This window comes from Eubalaena glacialis, chromosome 14, assembly GCF_028564815.1.
Source record: "Eubalaena glacialis isolate mEubGla1 chromosome 14, mEubGla1.1.hap2.+ XY, whole genome shotgun sequence".
NCBI classification, from domain to species: domain Eukaryota; kingdom Metazoa; phylum Chordata; class Mammalia; order Artiodactyla; family Balaenidae; genus Eubalaena; species Eubalaena glacialis.
Genome location: NC_083729.1, coordinates 26598312 through 26618135, shown reverse-complemented (window position 1 = coordinate 26618135; position 19824 = coordinate 26598312). Strand labels below are relative to the sequence as shown.

The 19824-nt window shown below is 41.0% G+C and overlaps 1 protein-coding gene across 3 annotated transcripts in view; it reads right to left on the bottom strand.

The window, feature by feature from the left end:
- The window catches only part of TTC27 (tetratricopeptide repeat domain 27), a 188516-nt gene that overhangs the window by 93966 nt on the left and 74726 nt on the right, over positions 1–19824 (bottom strand). For all 3 annotated transcript variants that reach the window (XM_061211184.1, XM_061211185.1, XM_061211186.1), the window contains one exon: positions 5488–5601. In XM_061211184.1, coding sequence (XP_061067167.1) covers positions 5488–5601 — 114 coding nt within the window. The remainder of the gene's footprint in view (positions 1–5487; positions 5602–19824) is intronic.

Below are 19824 nucleotides of genomic sequence, written 5' to 3'. Positions count from 1 at the left end.
TATATATGTGCCACATCTTCTTTATCCACTCATCTGTCGATGGACACTTAGGTTGCTTCCATGTCCTGGCTATTGTAAACAGAGCTACAATGAACACTGTGGTACCTGAATCTTTTTGAATTACGGTTTTCTCAGGGTATATGCCCAGCAGTGGGATTGCTGAGTTGTATGGTAGTTCTATTTTTAGTTTTTTAAGGAACCGCCACACTGTTCTCCATATTAGCTGTATTAATTTACATTCCCACCAACAGTGCAAGAGGGTTCCCTTTTCTCCACACCCTCTCCAACATTTACTGTTTGTAGATTTTTTGATGATGGCCATTCTGACCAGTGTGAGATGATATCTCATTGTAGTTTTGAGTTGCATTTCTCTAATGATTAATGAAGTTGAGCATTCTTTCATGTGTTTGTTGGCAATCTGTTTATCTTCTTTGGAGAAATGTCTACTTAGGTCTTCCGCCCATTTTTCAATTGGGTTGTTTGTTTTTTTGATATTGACCTGCATTAGCTGCTTGTAAATTTTGGAGATCAATCCTTTGTCAGTTGATTCGTTTGCAAATATTTTCTCCCATTCTGAGGGTTGTCTTTTCGTCTTGTTTATGGTTTCCTTTGCTGTGCAAATGCTTTTAAGTTTCATTAGGTCCCATTTGTTTATTTTGTTTTTATTTCCATTTCTCTAAGAGCTGGGTCAAAAAGGATCTTGCTGTGATTTATATCATAGATTGTTCTGCCTATGTTTTCCTCTAAGAGTTTTATAGTGTCTGGCTTTACATTTAGGTCTTTAATCCATTTTGAGTTTATTTATTTTTTTATTAAATTTTTTTTCTGACGTGTGAAATATCATTGATTTTTTTTTTTTTTTAATTTATGGCTGTGTTGGGTCTTCGTTTCTGCGTGAGGGCTTTCTCTAGTTGTGGCAAACGGGGGCCACTCTTCATCACGGTGCGCGGGCCTCTATCGCGGCCTCTCTTGTTGTGGAGCACAGGCTCCAGACACGCAGGCTCAGTAATCGTGGCTCACGGGCCCAGTTGCTCCACGGCATGTGGGATCTTCCCAGACCAGGGCTCGAACCCGTGTCCCCTGCATTGGCAGGCAGATTCTCAACCATTGCGCCACCAGGGAAGCCCTTGAGTTTATTTTTGTGTATGGTGTTAAGGAGTGTTCTAATTTCATTCTTTTACATGTAGCTGTCATTTTCCCAGCACCACTTATTGAAGAGGCTGTCTTTTCTCCATTGTATATTCTTGCCTCCTTTATCAAAAATAAGGTGACCATATGTGCATGGGTTCATCTCTGGGCTTTCTATCCTGTTCCATTGATGTATACTTCTGTTTTTGTGCCAGTACCATACTGTCTTGATTACTGTAGCTTTGTAGTATAGTCTGAAGTCAGGGAGCCTGATTCCTCCAGCTCCGTTTTTCTTTCAGAAGATTGCTTTGGCGATTCAGGGTCTTTTGTGTTTCCATATAAATTGTGAAATTTTTTGTTCTAGTTCTGTGAAAAAAAGCCATTGGTATTTTTTGATAGGGACTGCAGTGAATCTGTAGATTGCTTTGGGTAGTATACTCATTTTCACAATGTTGATTCTTCCAATCCAAGAACATGGTATATCTCTCCATCTATTTGTATCATCTTTAATTTCTTTCATCAGTGTCTTATAGTTTTCTGCATACAGGTCTTTTGTCTCCTTAGGCAGGTTTATTCCTAGGTATTTTATTCTTTTTGTTGCAATGGTAAATGGGAGTGTTTCCATAATTTCTCTTTCAGATTTTTCATCATTAGTGTATAGGAATGCAAGAGATTTCTGTGCATTAATTTTGTATCCTGCTACTCTACCAAATTCATTGATTAGCTCTAGTGTTTTTCTGGTAGCATCTTTAGGATTCTCCATGTATAGTATCATGTTATCTGCAAACAGTGACAGTTTTACTTCTTCTTTTCCGATTTGGATTCCTTTTATTTCTTTTTCTTCTCTGATTGCTGTGGCTAAAACTTCCAAAACTATGTTGAATAATAATGGTGAGAGTGGGCAACCTTGTCTTGTTCTTGATCTTAGAGGAAATGGTTTCAGTTTTTCACCATTGAGAACAATGTTTGCTGTGAGTTGGTCATATATGGCCTTTATTATGTTGAAATAAGTTCCCTCTACGCCTACTTCCTGGACTTGATTGACTATTTCCTTTCCCATATTAGGGAAGTTTTCAACTATAATCTTTTCAAATATTTTCTCAGTCCCTTTCTTTTTCTCTTCTTCTTCTGAGACCCCTATAATTCGAATGTTGGTGTGTTTAATGTTGTCCCAGAGGTCTCTGAGACTGTCCTCCATTCTTTTCATTCTTTTTTCTTTATTCTGCTCTGCAGTAGTTATTTCCACTATTTTATCTTCCAGGTGACTTATCCATTCTTCTGCCTCAGTCATTCTGCTATTGATTCCTTCTAGAGAATTTTTAATTTCATTGATTGTGTTGTTCATCATTTTTTGTTTGCACTTTAGTTCTTCTAGGTCCTTCTTAAATGTTTCTTGTATTTTCTTCATTCTATTTCCAAGATTTTGAATCATCTTTACTATCATTACTCTGAATTCTTTTTCAGGTAGACTGCCTATTTCCTCTTCATTTGTTTGGTCTGGTGGGTTTTTAACTTGCTCCTTCATCTGCTGTGTGTTTCTCTGTCTTCTCATTTTGCTTAACTTAGTGTGTTTGGGGTCTCCTTTTCGCAGGCTGCAAGTTTGTAGTTCCTGTTGTTTTTCATGTCTGTCGCCAGTGGCTAAGGTTGGTTCAGTGGGTTGTGTAGGCTTCCTGGTGGAGGGGACTAGTGCCTGTGTTCTGGTGGATTAGGCTGGATCTTCTCTTTCTGGTGGGCAGGACTGTGTCAGGTGGTTTGTTTTGGGGTGTCTGTGACCTTATTATGATTTTAGGCAGCCTCTCTGCTAAGGGGTGGGGCTGTGTTCCTATCTTGCTAGTTGTTTGGCACAGGGTGTCCAGCACTGTAGGTTGCTGGTCGTTGAGTTGAGCTGGGTCTTAGCATTGAGATGGAGATCTCTGGGAGAGCTTTCGCCATTTGATATTACGTGGAGCCGGGAGGTCTCTGGTGGACCAATGTCCTGAACTCAGCTCTCCCACCTCAGAGGCACAGGCCTGACACCCGGCTGGAGCACCAAGACCCTGTCAGCCACATGGCTGCTAGTGTTGGAGGGTCTCCTGCAGAGGTGGGGGGTGGCTGTGGTTTACTGCGGGGACAAGGACACTGACAGCAGAAGTACTGGGAAGTACTCCTTGGAGTGAGCCCTCCCGGAGTCCGCCATTAGCCCCACCAAAAAGCCGGTCTGCATCCTTCAGTGTAACTGCCTGTTACTGTGTAAGTTAAAGTCCAGACTCTGTCATTAACTAGCCAGGCAAACTGGGGCAAGTCACCTGACCTCATCATACCTGTATTTCTTCAACTTATCATGTGACAAGATTAAGCTTTTCCCTAAGAGTTCCTTCTAGCTTATTTTTCTTTCTGCTTTAACACTTTATCATTTTACCACTTTGTACAGCTGAGGAAGGGAATACATTTCCACAGAAACTAAAACAGAATTTTTTTAAAACATTGTTTTATGTATACATGTATTTTTAAAATCATTTTCCTCTTATTCTTCAGGGATGCAATAACTTCAACAATTAGTAATATCAAACTCTGAATCAGAGGAATTGGCAAAAGTTCAGATTGTGAAGTAAATGGCTCAACAAGTGACAGAAAATTAGACAAATTTTGTCTAATTCATCTTGTTCCATGATCTGACTAATTTCCAAATTTTCTGGGTTGGGGAGTGAAAAGATTTTCTCTGATTTTCCCCGTAGAGGCAGGAATAACAACTCCCTCATTCTGTTGTATAGGTAGAAAGGTATACCACTCTCTTCATCACGTAGCATTTGCATGGCAAGATGAAGAGACCCCAGAAATAGTAAGGCCAAGACAGGGGCAAAGGGCCAAAGCATGGTGATTTGGCTCTTTCTTCAAATCCATTTTCCCCAAGCAAAGCACATCCTGTTTATTTGATATCTAAAAGCATCATCTGCACAATTCAGAGAATCATGCAGGTTTCAAACTGGAAAGCTAGGAAAGATACAGAACCTAAGGAATAACTTTGTATTATATTTCCGGCAGCATCAATAGAGTGCTCTAAGCTTAGTGAGGTGTCCATCAGAAATATTTTTAAACACAGAAATAAAATATTCTTCATTAGTTTAAAAAAAAAAAAACCACTTTGGAATAGAGACTATTTATTCCAGTTCATCAGTGAATATTTTTGCATTAGGATGAATTTTGTTTCCTCATACAATCTATGCCTGTGATACTGCATACCTTTTTCACTACCTCTTGTATTATCTCTTTACCACTCACCACAAACCTATGCTATAAGTACAGTTATTATTACCCTCTTATATAGGTAATGAAAATGAAACTTAGGGATGTGATGCTGCTGTGATATAATAAGAAATATGTAAGCTCTGGTTCCCAGCACAGAGCTTCTAAAACTCTTGTAACTTCCTGAGTGGTAGGGTTAGAAGAGTGTCTTTTGTTATCCATAGTAAGTCTCTTTCACCATACCTGAGCTTATGGCAATGAGGTGACTCTGGGAGGATGGGGGCCGGTTGTCAGAGGAACCAACCATGTGACTGGGGGGTTGAAACTTCCAGCCCCACCCCAAGGTCTGGGGAGGGAAAAAGGTTTGGGGATTGAGGTAATCACCAATGGCCACTGATTTAATCAATCATGCCCACATAATAGATACTCCATAAAAACCCCCAAAACAAATGGGTTCAGAGAGCACCCATGTTGGAAAATGCACCGACGTTCTGGGAGGGGGAGTGCGCCCCAAACTCCACAAAGACAGAAGCTCCTTTGCTCAGGATCCTTGCCCTATATACCTCTTCATCTGGCTGTTCATTTGAATCCTTTATAACATCCTTTATAATAAACCAGTAATAGTAATTAAGTGTTTCCCTGAGTTCTGTGAGCCAGTTCTAGCAAATTATCAAACCTGAGGTGAGGAGGAGGTCGTGAGAACCCCTGATTTATAGCCAGTCAGTCAGAAGTAGAAGACTTGAGATTGGAATCTGAAGTGGGAGGCAGTCTTTTGGAACTTAGCCCTTAACCTATGGGGTCTGCACTAATTCCAGGTAGGGTCAGAATTGAATTAAATTGTAGGACACCCAGTTGATGTCCACAAGGAAATGAAGAAATGCTTGGTGTGAAAGACCCACACACTTGGCGTCAGAAATGTTGAGTAGCGGAACGGCTCTCCTTTAGAAAGGTTAAATACTACGGTCACACAGCTAAGTGACAGAGTTGGGCTTTGGAGCCAAGCAAACTCTAAAACAACACTCTTCAATAATAAAACGTGTTAGAGGAAAATGATTTTATACTCACAACAAACATGTACGGTTATTGATAACAATAAAGAGCTGGAAGAATAACAAAAATTGCCACATTAATTCTTACCTGTGTCTGCCTCATTGCCCGTTCCACTCGGCGTGTGCTTCCTCTCTCAAGTTTTGTCCGGAGGATCAAAGCTGATGTCTGAATGGCCCAGAACTTGGGTTGTGAAAGCAAACACTGATGGGAAGAAAGAAAGAAAGAAAGAAAAAAAAAAAAAGACCACAGAAAGAATGGATAAGCTGGATAATTCCACTCTGAATATAACAAAATGAATATATCAGGTAGAGCTGAGTGCAGATTTGAAAATCATCTCAGTGAAAAATAATAAAAGACAACATGTGCTTTCAAATATTTTTTATGAAGAATGTGTTCATCTGAGCAGAGTCATTACTTAACCTAGTTGACCTGTTCTACTGAATAAATTCCTTAAGGAATGAATCAGAATATTTCCAGATAATCAAAAAGGTAAGCAGAATATATCATACCATAAATTAATAAATCTTTTTATCTCACGAGTTATTAAAAAATGTGAGAAAATAAAATAAAATAAATGCCATCTTTCTCAAATTTGAAATAAACTTTTAAAAATCATCCAAACTCACAAACGAAAACAAATAATTGGAAATCTGGTAACTTTCACTGAAATATCCTAATCCACTGATGCAAATGCAAATCAAACTTTAAGAAAACCACTCTAAAATTTTTGAGAATGCTTTCTAGTCTTGGTTAGGGTAGGGAGTCTCTAATTTTAGATAAAATGCTATCCTAGAGAGGGCATCTTAAGAAAGACTGGCTCATAAGAAAACTTTGAATATGCACATACTGAATCCTAGCCCCAGAGAAAGCTGTGACCAACCATCAGTTCACAGAGTGCAGTAGAAACCACTGAATATGACCACAAATGTAGTGGGGAAAAAGTGGAAGTTTTGGGTGCGTGAAAACAGGGGCAAAATGTATTATAAGACAATAGGGACTGACTGGTATAATGAACACAACTTAAGCTCTTTGCTGATGACATGGAAACCAATGCTGTCCCTGAGTGATCATTCACAACAATAACTTTCAGTGAAGATTGCTTTGAAGAAAGGCAAAAGGCTTATTCGTCTGAAAGCTGACTACATCCTTGATTATTTGCTTATTTCTGAAAGTCAGGTATAAAAAACATCCTAGTTAATTAGCGTCCAATTAATCATTCATAACCTAGCTGTGCACTAGAAGGAGAAGCTTTTGGTATTTTAAAAGTAAATCAGGGCTTCCCTGGTGGCACAGTGGTTGAGAATCTGCCTGCCAATGCAGGGGACACGGGTTCGATCCCTGGTCTGGGAAGATCCCACATGCCGCGGAGCAACTGGGCCCGTGAGCCACAATTACTGAGCCTGTGCGTCTGGAGCCTGTGTGCCGCGATAGTGAGAGGCCCGCACACCACGATGAAGAGTGGCCCCCACTTGCCACAACTAGAGAGAAAGCCCTCGCAAAGAAACGAAGACCCAACACAGCCATAAATAAATAAATAAATAAAAGTAAATCAGATCCCTGAGAGCAGGATCTGGGCATCGGTGTTTTTTAAAACACTCCCCAGGTAATTCTAAGGCATAGCCAAATTTAAGAACTAGTAGGCTAAGCTAATACAAGTATTTGTTTTTGGTCAAATTCCCTTGTAACTCCAAATTCTCATTAAAAGTTAGCAAGAAGTCCTTCAATGGAGTATATATAAACTATATCATCGTCCCTGCAACGCCTTACTGTACCATGCCCAGCTCACTTCCATCATTTCTATTACCTGCCTGGCCCCTATAGGTATGTGAATTTTCAACTCCAAATCTTTGCCAACTTTCTTACAATAAAAAGGAGAGTGGGGCTTCCCTGGTGGCGCAGTGGTTGAGAATCTGCCTGCCAATACAGGGGACACGGGTTTGAGCCCTGGTCTGGGAAGATCCCACATGCCGCGGAGCAACTAGGCCCGTGAGCCACAACTACTGAGCCTGCGTGTCTGGAGCCTGTCATCCGCAACAAGAGAGGCCGCGATAGTGAGAGGCACGCGCACCGCGATGAAGAGTGGCCCCCGCTTGCCGCAACTAGAGAAAGCCCTCGCACAGAAATGAAGACCCAACACAGCCAAAAATAAATAAATAAATAAATAAGTAAATAAAGGAGTTCCTTTGGAAAAAAAAAAAAAAAAAAAACGAGAATGAAGCACCAACAGGTTAGATCACTTGCTCAATGTCACACCTTCATTAGGAGCAAAAGCTGATTCTAATACTTGGTCTTGATCCCCAAAACAACATCTTTTTTTTTTTTTTTTTTTTTTTGGAAATTGCACTGGGATGCATGAGCTTCAACCATTTTCATTTTGTAACTGAAATATAGTTGACATACAATATTATATCAGTTTCAAGAGTACTACAGGGCTTCCCTGGTGGTGCAGTGGTTAAGAATCTGCCTGCCAGGGAGGGGCAAGATGGCGGAAGAGTAAGACGCGGAGATCACCTTCCTCCCCACAGATACATGAGAAATACATCTACACGTGGAACTGCTCCTACAGAACACCCACTGAACGCTGGCAGAAGACGTCAGACCTCCCAAAAGGCAAGAAAATCCCCACGTACTTGGGTAGGGCAAAAGAAAAAAGAAATAACAGAGACAAAAGAATAGGGACGGGACCTGCACCAGTGGGAGGGAGCTGTGAAGGAGGAAAGGTTTCCACACACTAGGAAGCCCCTTCGTGGGCAGAGACTGCGGGTAGCAGAGGGGGGAAGCTTCGGAGCCACGGAGGAGAGCGCAGCCACAGTGGTGCGGAGGGCAAAGCGGAGATTCCCGCACAGAGGAGCGGTGCCGACCAGCACTCACCAGCCCGAGAGGCTTGTCTGCTCAGCCGCCGGGGCGGGCGGGGCCTGGGAGCTGGGGCTCGGGCTTCGGTGCTAGCCGGGAGGGAGTCCGGGAAAAAGACTGCAGCTGCCGAAGAGGCAAGAGAATTTTTCTTGCCTCTTTGTTTCGCGGCGCGCAAGGAGAGGGGATTCAGAGCGCCGCCTAAACGAGCTCCAGAGACGGGCGCGAGCCGCGGCTATCAGCGCGGATCCCACAGCAACAGGGACGCAGAGGGAAAAACGGAGAGATTCCCGCACAGAGGCTCGGCGCCGAGCAGCACTCACCAGCCCGAGAGGCTTGTCTGCTCACCCGCCGGGGCGGGCGGGGGCTGGGAGCTGAGGCGCGGGCTTCGGTCGGATCCCAGGGAGAGGACTGGGGTTGGCTGCGTGAACACAGCCTGAAGGGTCTAGCGCACCACAACTAGCCGGGAGGCTGCACGAGAAAAAGTCTGCAGCTGCCGAAGAGGCGGGAGACTTTTTCTTGCCTCTTTGTTTCGCGGCGTGCAAGGAGAGGGGATTCAGAGCGCCACTTAAACGAACTCCAGAGACGGGCGCGAGCCGCGGCTATCAGCGCGGACCCCAGAGACGGGCATGAGACGCTAAGGCTGCTGCTGCCGCCACCAAACAGCCTGTGGGCGAGCACAGGTCATTCTCCACACCGCCCCTCCCGGGAGCCTGTGCAGCCCGCCACGGCCAGGCTCCCGTGATCAGGGGACAACTTCCCCGGGAGAACGCACGGCGCGCCTCAGGCTGCTGCAACGTCACGCCGGCTTCTGCCGCCGCAGGCTCGCCCCGCCTCCTCCGTACCGCTCCCTCCCCCCGGCCTGACTGAGCCAGAGCCCCCGAATCAGCTGCTCCTTTAACCCCGTTCTGTCTGGGCGGGGAACAGACGCCCTCAGGGGACCTACATGCAGAGGCGGGTCCAAATCCAAAGCTGAACCCCGGGAGCTGTACGAACAAAGAAGAGAAAGGGAAATCTCTCCCAGCAGCCTCAGAAGCAGCGGATTAAAGCTCCACAAACAACTTGATGTGCCTGCATCTGTTGAATACCTGAATAGACAACGAATCATCCCAAATTTAGGAGATGGCCTTTGGGAGCAGGATATATTAACTTTTCCCCTTTTCCTTTTTTTTTTGTGAGTGTAGATGTGTATGCTTCTGGGTGAGATTTTGTCTGTATAGCTTTGCTCTCACCCTTAGTCCTAGGGTTAGGTCCGTCCGTTTTTTTTTTTTTTTTTTTTTTGGCTTAAAAATTTTTTTTTCCCCTAATAAATGTTTTCTTAATAATTTTTTCCTTATTTTCTATTTTTAAAAAAATCTTTAATAAGTTTTTTCATATTTTTTATTTTAAAAAATTAAAAAATTTTTTTTCTTAATAAATTTTTTCTAAATAATTTTTTCTTATTTTAGTATAAAAAATTAATAAATCTATTTTTAAAAATTAAAAAAAATTTTTTTCTTAATAAATTTACTCTTAATAATTTTTTTTCTTATTTTTTATTATAATTGCTTTATTTTATTTTATTTTATCCTCTTTTTTTCTTTCTTTCCATTTTTTCTCCCTTTTATTCTGAGCCGTGTGGATGAAAGGCTCTTGGTGCTCCAGCCAGGCATCAGGGCTGTGCCTCTGAGGTAGGAGAGCCAACTTCAGGACACTGGTCCACAAGAGACCTCCCAGCTCCACGTAATACCAAACGGCGAAAATCTCTCACAGATCTCCATCTCAACATCAAGACCCAGCTTCACTCAATGACCAGCAAGCTACAGTGCTGGACACCCTATGCCAAACAACTAGCAAGAGAGGAACACAGCCCCATCCATTAACAGAGAGGCTGCCTAAAATCATAATAAGGCCACAGACACCCCAAAACACACCACCAGACGTGGACGAACCCACCAGAAAGACAACATCCAGCCTCATCCACCAGAACACAGGCACTAGTTCCCTCCACCAGGAAACCTACACAACCCACTGAACCAACCTTAGCCACTGGGGACAGATACCAAAAACAACAGGAACTACAAACCTGCAGCCTGTGAAAAGGAGACCCCAAACACAGTAAGATAAGCAAAATGAGAAGACAGAAAAACACACAGCAGATGAAGGAGCAGGGTCAAAACACACCAGACCTAACAAATGAAGAGGAAATAGGTAGTCTACCTGAAAAAGAATTCAGAATAATGATAGTAAGGATGATCCAAAGTCTTGGAAATAGAATAGACAAAATGCAAGAAACATTTAACAAGGACGTAGAAGAACTAAAGAGGAACCAAGAAACAATGACAAGCACAATAAATGAAATTAAAAATACTCTAGATGGGATCAATAGCAGAATAACTGAGGCAGAAGAACGGATAAGTGATCTGGAAGATAAAATGGTGGAAATAACTACTGCAGACCAGAATAAAGAAAAAAGAATGAAAAGAACTGAGGACAGTCTCAGAGACCTCTGGGACAACATTAAACGCACCAACATTCGAATTATAGGGGTCCCAGAAGAAGAAGAGAAAAAGAAAGGGACTGAGAAAATATTTGAAGAGATTATAGTTGAAAACTTCCCTAATATGGGAAAGGAAATAGTTAATCAAGTCCTGGAAGCACAGAGAGTCCCATACAGGATAAATCCAAGGAGAAACACACCAAGACACATATTAATCAAACTATCAAAAATTAAATATAAAGAAAACATATTAAAAGCAGCAAGGGAAAAACAACAGATAACACACAAGGGCATCCCCATAAGGTTAACAGCTGATCTTTCAGCAGAAACGCTGCAAGCCAGAAGGGAGTGGCAGGATATACTTAAAGTGATGAAGGAGAAAAACCTACAACCAAGATTACTCTACCCAGCAAGGATCTCATTCAGATTTGATGGAGAAATTAAAACCTTTACAGACAAGCAAAAGCTGAGAGAGTTCAGCACCACCAAACCAGCTTTACAACAAATGCTAAAGGAACTTCTCTAGGCAAGAAACACAAGAGAAGGAAAACACCTACAATAACAAACCCAAAACATTTAAGAAAATGGGAAAAGGAACATACATATCGATAATTACCTTAAATGTAAATGGACTAAATGCTCCCACCAAAAGACACAGACTGGCTGAATGGATACAAAAACAAGACCCATATATATGCTGTCTACAAGAGACCCACTTCAGACCTAGAGACACATACAGACTGAAAGTGAGGGGATGGAAAAAGATATTCCATGCAAATGGAAATCAAAAGAAAGCTGGAGTAGCAATTCTCATATCAGACAAAATAGACTTTAAAATAAAGACAATTACAAGAGACAAAGACGGACACTATATAATGATCAAGGGATCGATCCAAGAGGAAGGTATAACAATTGTAAATATTTATGCACCCAACATAGGAGCACCTCAATACATAAGGCAAATACTAACAGCCATAAAAGGGGAAATCGACAGTAACACAATCATAGTAGGGGACTTTAACACCCCACTTTCACCAATGGACAGATCATCCAAAATGAAAATAAATAAGGAAACACAAGCTTTAAAGGATACATTAAACAAGATGGACTTAATTGATATTTATAGGACATTCCACCCAAAAACAACAGAATACACATTTTTCTCAAGTGCTCATGGAACATTCTCCAGGATAGATCATATCTTGGGTCACAAATCAAGCCTTGGTAAATTTAAAAAAATTGAAATCGTATCAAGTATCTTTTCCGACCACAACGCTATGAGACTAGATATCAATTACAGGAAAAGATCTGTAAAAAATACAAACACATGGAGGCTACACAATACACTACTTAATAACGAAGTGATCACTGAAGAAATCAAAGGGGAAATCAAAAAATAACTAGAAACAAATGACAATGGAGACACGACGATCCAAAACCTATGGGATGCAGCAAAAGCAGTTCTAAGAGGGAAGTTTATAGCAATACAAGCCTACATCAAGAAACAGGAAACATCTCGAATAAACAACCTAACCTTGCACCTAAAGCAATTAGAGAAAGAAGAACAAAAAAACCCCAAAGCTAGCAGAAGGAAAGAAATCATAAAGATCAGATCAGAAATAAATGAAAAAGAAATGAAGGAAACAATAGCAAAAATCAATGAAACTAAAAGCTGGTTCTTTGAGAAGATAAACAAAATTGATAAACCATTAGCCAGACTCATCAAGAGAAAAAGGGAGAAGACTCAAATTAATAGAATTAGAAATGAAAAAGGAGAAGTAACCACTGACACTGCAGAAATACAAACGATCATAAGAGATTACTACAAGCAACTCTATGCTAATAAAATGGACAACCTGGAAGAAATGGACAGATTCTTAGAAATGCACAACCTGCCGAGACTGGACCAGGAAGACATAGAAAATATGAACAGACCAATCACAAGCACTGAAATTGAAACTGTGATTAAAAATCTTCCAACACACAAAAGCCCAGGACCAGATGGCTTCACAGGCGAATTCTATCAAACATTTAGAGAAGAGCTAACACCTATCCTTCTCAAACTCTTCCAAAATATTGCAGAGGGAGGAACACTCCCCAACTCATTCTACGAGGCCACCATCACCCTGATACCAAAACCAGGCAAAGATGTCACAAAGAAAGAAAACTACAGGCCAATATCACTGATGAACATAGATGCAAAAATCCTCAACAAAATACTAGCAAACAGAATCCAACAGCACATTAAAAGGATCATACACCATGATCAAGTGGGGTTTATTCCAGGAATGCAAGGATTCTTCAATATACGCAAATCAATCAACGTGATACATCATATTAACAAATTGAAGGAGAAAAACCATATGATCATCTCAATAGATGCAGAGAAAGCTTTCGACAAAATTCAACACCCATTTATGATAAAAGTCCTGCAGAAAGTAGGCATAGAGGGAACTTTCCTCAACATAATAAAGGCCGTATATGACAAACCCACAGCCAACATTGTCCTCAATGGTGAAAAACTGAAACCATTTCCACTAAGATCAGGAACAAGACAAGGTTGCCCACTCTCACCACTATTATTCAACATAGTTTTGGAAGTGTTAGCCACAGCAATCAGAGACGAAAAAGAAATAAAAGGAATCCAAATCGGAAAAGAAGAAGTAAAGCTGTCACTGTTTGCAGATGACATGATACTATACATAGAGAATCCAAAAGATGCTACCAGAAAACTACTAGAGCTAATCAATGAATTTGGTAAAGTAGCAGGATACAAAATTAATGCACAGAAATCTCTTGCATTCCTGTATACTAATGATGAAAAATCTGAAAGTGAAATTAAGAAAACACTCCCGTTTACCATTGCAACAAAAAGAATAAAATACCTAGGAATAAACCTACCTAAGGAGACAAAAGACCTGTATGCAGAAAATTATAGGACACTGATGAAAGAAATTAAAGATGATACAAATAGATGGAGAGATATACCATGTTCTTGGATTGGAAGAATAAACATCGTGAAAATGACTCTGCTACCCAAAGCAATCTACAGATTCAATGCAATCCCTATCAAACTACCACTGGCATTTTTCACAGAACTAGAACAAAAAATTTCACAATTTGTATGGAAACACAAAAGACCCCGAATAGCCAAAGCAATCTTGAGAACGAAAAATGGAGCTGCAGGAATCAGGCTCCCTGACTTCAGACTATATTACAAAGCTACAGTAATCAAGACAGTTTGGTACTGGCACAAAAACAGAAATATAGATCAATGGAACAGGATAGAAAGCCCAGAGATAAGCCCACGCACATATGGTCACCTTATCTTTGATAAAGGAGGCAAGCATATACAGTGGAGAAAAGACAGCCTCTTCAATAAGTGGTGCTGGGAAAATTGGACAGGTACATGTAAAAGTATGAAATTAGAACACTTCCTAACACCATACACAAAAATAAACTCAAAATGGATTAAAGACCTAAGTGTAAGGCCAGACACTATCAAACTCTTAGAGGAAAACATAGGCAGAACACTGTATGACATAAGTCACAGCAAGATCCTTTTTGACCCAGGTCCTAGAGAAATGGAAATAAAAACACAAATAAACAAATGGGACCTAATGAAACTTAAAAGCTTTTGCACAGCAAAGGAAACCATAAACAAGACCAAAAGACAACCCTCAGAATGGGAGAAAATATTTGCAAATGAAGCAACGGACAAAGGATTAATCTCCAAGATTTACAAGCAGCTCATGCAGCTCAATAACAAAAAAACAAACAACTCAATCCAAAAATGGGCAGAAGACCTAAATAGACATTTCTCCAAAGAAGAGATACAGATTGCCAACAGACACATGAAAGAATGCTCAACATCATTAATCATTAGAGAAATGCAAATCAAAACTACAATGAGGTATCATCTCACACCGGTCAGAATGGCCATCATCAAAAAATCTAGAAACAATAAATGCTGGAGAGGGTGTGGAGAAAAGGGAACACTCTTGCACTGTTGGTGGGAATGTAAATTGATACAGCCACTATGGAGAACAGTATGGAGGTTCCTTAAAAAACTAAAAATAGAACTACCATATGACCCAGCAATCCCACTACTGGGCATATACCCTGAGAAAACCATAATTCAGAAAGAGTCATGTACCAAAATATTCATTGCAGCTCTGTTTACAATAGCCAGGACATGGAAGCAACCTAGGTGTCCATCATCGGATGAATGGATAAAGAAGATGTGGCACATATATACAATGGAATATTACTCAGCCATAAAAAGAAATGAAATGGAGGTGTTTGTAATGAGGTGGATGGAGTTAGAGTCTGTCATACAGAGTGAAGTAAGTCAGAAAGAGAAAAACAAATACAGTATGCTAACACATATATATGGAATCTAAGGGAAAAAAAAAAAAAAAAAAGAGGTCATGAAGAACCTAGTGGCAAGATGGGAATAAAGACACAGACCTACTAGAGAATGGACTTGAGGATATGGGGAGGGGGAGGGGTGAGATGTGACAGGGTGAGAGAGTGTCATGGACATATATACACTACCAAATGTAAAATAGATAACTAGTGGGAAGCAGCCGCATAGCACAGGGAGATCAGCTCGGTGCTTTGTGACCACCTAGAGGGGTGGGATAGGGAGGGTGGGAGGGAGGGAGATGCAAGAGGGAAGAGATATGGCAACATATGTATATGTGTAACTGATTCACTTTGTTGTAAAGCAGAAGCTAGCACACCATTGTAAAGCAATTATACTTCAATAAAGATGTTTAAAAAAAAAAAAAAAAAAAAGAATCTGCCTGCCAATGCAGGGGACACGGGTTCGAGCCCTGGTCCAGGAAAATCCCACATGCCTCAGAGCAACTAAGCCCGTGCGCCACAACTACTGAGCCTGCCCTCTAGAGCCCGCAAGCCACGACTACTGAGCCCGCGCGCCTAGAGTCCATGCTCCGCAACAAGAGAAGCCACTGCAATGAGAAGCTCACGCACTGCAAGGAAGAGTAGCCCCTGCTCCCCGCATCTAGAGAAAGCCCACGCACAGCAACAACGACCCAACGCAGCCAAAAATTAAAAAATTATAAAAAAAAAAGAGTACTACATAATGATTTGATATTTGCATACATTATAAAGTGATCACCACAATAAGTCCAGTAACCATCTTTTCCCATACAAAATTATTACAATATTATTGACCATATTCCTCACGTTGTATATTATCAATATATTCCCCATGACTTATTTTATTCTGTAACTGGATGTTTGTAACTCTTAATCTCCGTTACCTATTTCGCCCACCCCACTTCACTTTCTGGCAACCACCCGTTTCTTTGAATCTGTGAGTCTGTTTTCATCTTGTTTTGTTTATTTGCTTGTTTTGTTTTTTAGATTCACCATATAAGTAAGATCATGCAATCTTTCTCTGTCTGACTTATTTCACTTAGCATAATACCCTCTAGATCCACCCATGTTGTCGCAAATGGCAAGATTTCACTTTTTTATGGCCGCAGAACATATTTACATTGTTTTCTTAACACTTTCTCCAAGGAAGTGGATGACAGTACCCAGGAAACACTGGTAGAGTAATGTAAGAAGAGGACTCAGTAAAGAACTTTAGGAAACTGCTCTATTAAAGGGAAGTGGAAGAAGAGGAGTAAACAAAGAATACGCAAATAAGGGAGAAGGAGAATCAGAAGAATAAATTCTTACTGAAATGTGTTCATTCATTAATTCACTTGAGCGCCTACTCTGTGCAAGGCAGTGTGCACGAGGCCCCAGGGACAAAGTAGCGAGCAAGACAGACAAGGTCCCTGCCCTCAGAGAACTTACATTCTAATGCAATGACTATTAAGTAACCTAATTCTTCTATAACTAAGTTTGCAAATTAAAATATTTTTATCTCCTTGGAATACAGTTATATGGCACTATAAATATATACATGATGAAACAGAAGACATGAAATAAGTAAATCTGCACACTGATTCTACTACCTACACTGGGTTGCCTGTTTTCTCTTCATTTTATTAAAGGGACTGTCTCAGTAACCTCATGACAGGATGGAAGAGCACTGAGGAAATGGCTCTGTAGAACAGTGGGGATAATCTCCAAGTCAGCCAGAGCTTGATCAGAATCCCAGCTCCACCAAGTGAGGTGATTAGTTGGGTGACCTTGGGAAGCCACCTGACCTCTTAGGATCTCATTTTCCTCCTCTCTAACATAGGAGTAGTAACTCCCATCTCTCACAAACCTGTGAGGATTAAATAAGCATGAATAGGTAACACTTAACAAGCCTCTGAGAGTACCTGCTAAAAAGCACATGTGGTCCCCTCTGGGATTTCTCCTCCTATAATGCTTTCTCTCACCCTCAGCAGGAACGCACCATCCAGAGTGGGCACAGGTGATGGCCCTAACCATCAGCTACCCCCAAAATATGGCACCTGGGCATACAGAGCATTTTAAGCTGAAGGAGTCTGAGAAAACAGCCGAAGCAGGAAGATCACTCCGACCTTCCCACTGCCCTTTTCTCCTGAAACAGGTCATAAAACTCTCATGAGAGGTGCCTTCCCTATACCCAGAGGAAAGGTGCATCCTTATCTCTGAAGACAAAGGGACCCTGAGAAGAATCCCAACAAGCAGGCCTTACTAAGTTTCTCCCAGTTTACCACCCTTACCTTTGAACTATCATACTCCTCCACGACTGCCCACACTTCTTCAAACCTAGCACAAAAATACTCAGGTTGAACTGTTTCATCAGGTCTTCATTTCCTTATGAAGACTCCCGTGTCACACAAAATCTCTATTAAGTAAATGTGTGCACTTTTTTCCTGTTAATCTGTCTTTGTCAGTTTAATTTTCGGACCCAGTCTGGAACCCTAAGAGCGTGGAGGAAAACTCTGTCCTCCCCCACAGTCCCCAGCCACACGGTCACTTTACACCAATAACATCATGGCACATGGGCCAGCACAGGCCGTGGGCTTGTCAGTTAAAGCCTAGCTTTAAAAGGTTTGCATACCAAAGCGGGGAGATATTTTCCTCGGAAAACTACCAACTCAGACTGTTTTCTATGCTGGCATGAGAACAAGAGTTTGAGACTTTTATGTGAAGCTCAAGCAAAACATTCTCACTAAACACTGAAAGTAAAATGCAATCTGAAAAACAGACATTTGAAAAGCTTTAAAGAAGGAACTGACTGGATAATGATATCACTGAAGAATGCATTTATCTTATATTTGTTTGGCTGGGAGATATACAGACTTGGGAAAGTCTTTCTAAAAGGAGGTAACTGCAGATAGGCTGTGTTTAATATATCTTACACAACACTGCTGCCCACAAGGTAAAAATCAGTCAGAATATGAGACATTAGGTAAAGAAAAAGAAAATTAAACAGGACATACATGCTTTAATGCTCTATATAGTTGAAGAATGTTCATTTTATTGCTAAATAATATTTCACTGCAATATACAATTTATTTAACCATTATCCTGCTAATGGGCATTTAGGTAGTTTCCAATCTGGAGCTATTACAAATGTGCTATGAACATTCTAGATGTGTTATCAGAATGTGCCATCATTTTAGGTGAACATGTACAAGTATTTCTGTTGGACATATACTTAGGAGTGAAATTGCTAGGTCAGAGTATTTAGCTTTCATGAATACACCCAATCTTCTAAAAATCCACTTTACACTCTTATTAGAAACATTAGAGAGTCCTTGTTACGTTACAACCTTGCAACACTCAATATTGTCTATTTTTTACATTTTAGCCATTCTGGTGGGTATTTAGTAGTATTCCATTATGGTTAATTTTCACTTCTCTAACGAATTTGCATTTCTCTACTGGTTAATAAAGTTGTGCACCTTTTAATATGTTAATTACCATTTTAATGCCTCTCTTTTAAGTCCCTATTGAAGTCCTTTGCCTGCTGTTTACTATTGGGTTGTCAAAAATTTTCTTGGGCTTCCCTGGTGGCACAGTGGTTAAGAATCCGCCTGCCAATGCAGGGGACACGAGTTTGAGCCCTGGTCTGGGAAGATTCCACATGCCATGGAGCAACTAAGCCGTGTGCCACAACTACTGAGCCTGCGCTCTAGAGCCCGCGAGCCACAACTACTGAAGGCCAGGCACAACTACTGAAGCCCGCGCACCTAGAGCCCGTGCTCCACAACAAGAGAAGCCACCGCGCCGCAACGAAGAGTAGCCCCCGCTCACCGCAACTAGAAAAAGCCCACACACAGCAACGAAGACCCAATGCAGCCAAAAATAAATAAATAAAATAAATCAATTAAAAAAAATTTTTTCTTGATGATTTGTTAAATATTCTTTATATTTTCTGAACACAAGCCCCCCTGTCTTTTTGTTGGAAGAGGGTAACATATTCTTCTTATTTGACAAATACACAACACATACTCGTGCTGGCAAGGCACTGGTCTAAGTGCTTTACAAATATTAACAGTATCTTTTGATATTTAAAGTGTTTAATAATACTAGTCATCCGGGCTTCCCTGGTGGCGCAGTGGTTGAGAATCTGCCTGCTAATGCAGGGGACACGGGTTCGAGCCCTGGTCTGGGAAGATCCCACATGCTGCAGAGCAACTAGGCCCGTGAGCCACAACTACTGAGCCTGCGCGTCTGGAGCCTGTGCTCCGCAACAAGAGAGGTCACGATAGTGAGAGGCCCGCGCACCGCGATGAAGAGTGGCCCTCACTTGCCGCAACTAGAGAAAGCCCTCGCACAGAAACGAAGACCCAACACAGCCAAAAATAAATAAATAAATAAAAATTAAAAAAAATAATAATAATAATACTAGTCATCCAGTTTATCGTTTTTTGTTTTATGGTTAGAGCTTTATTGTCCTTTTTGATCGTCCTAAGGTCTCAAAGATGTTCTCCTGTAGTTTTCCTCTAAAAACTTTACAGTTTTGCTTTTTACTTCCACATATTCCATTTGGAATTGATTTTTTGTATATCTAGTATGATACAGGGGTTAAGGTGGCTTTTTTCCATATGTATATAAATCATCTAGTACCATGTATTGAAAAGCCTACCCCTTTCCCCACTGCACTGCAACGCCAGATTTGACATAAGTCA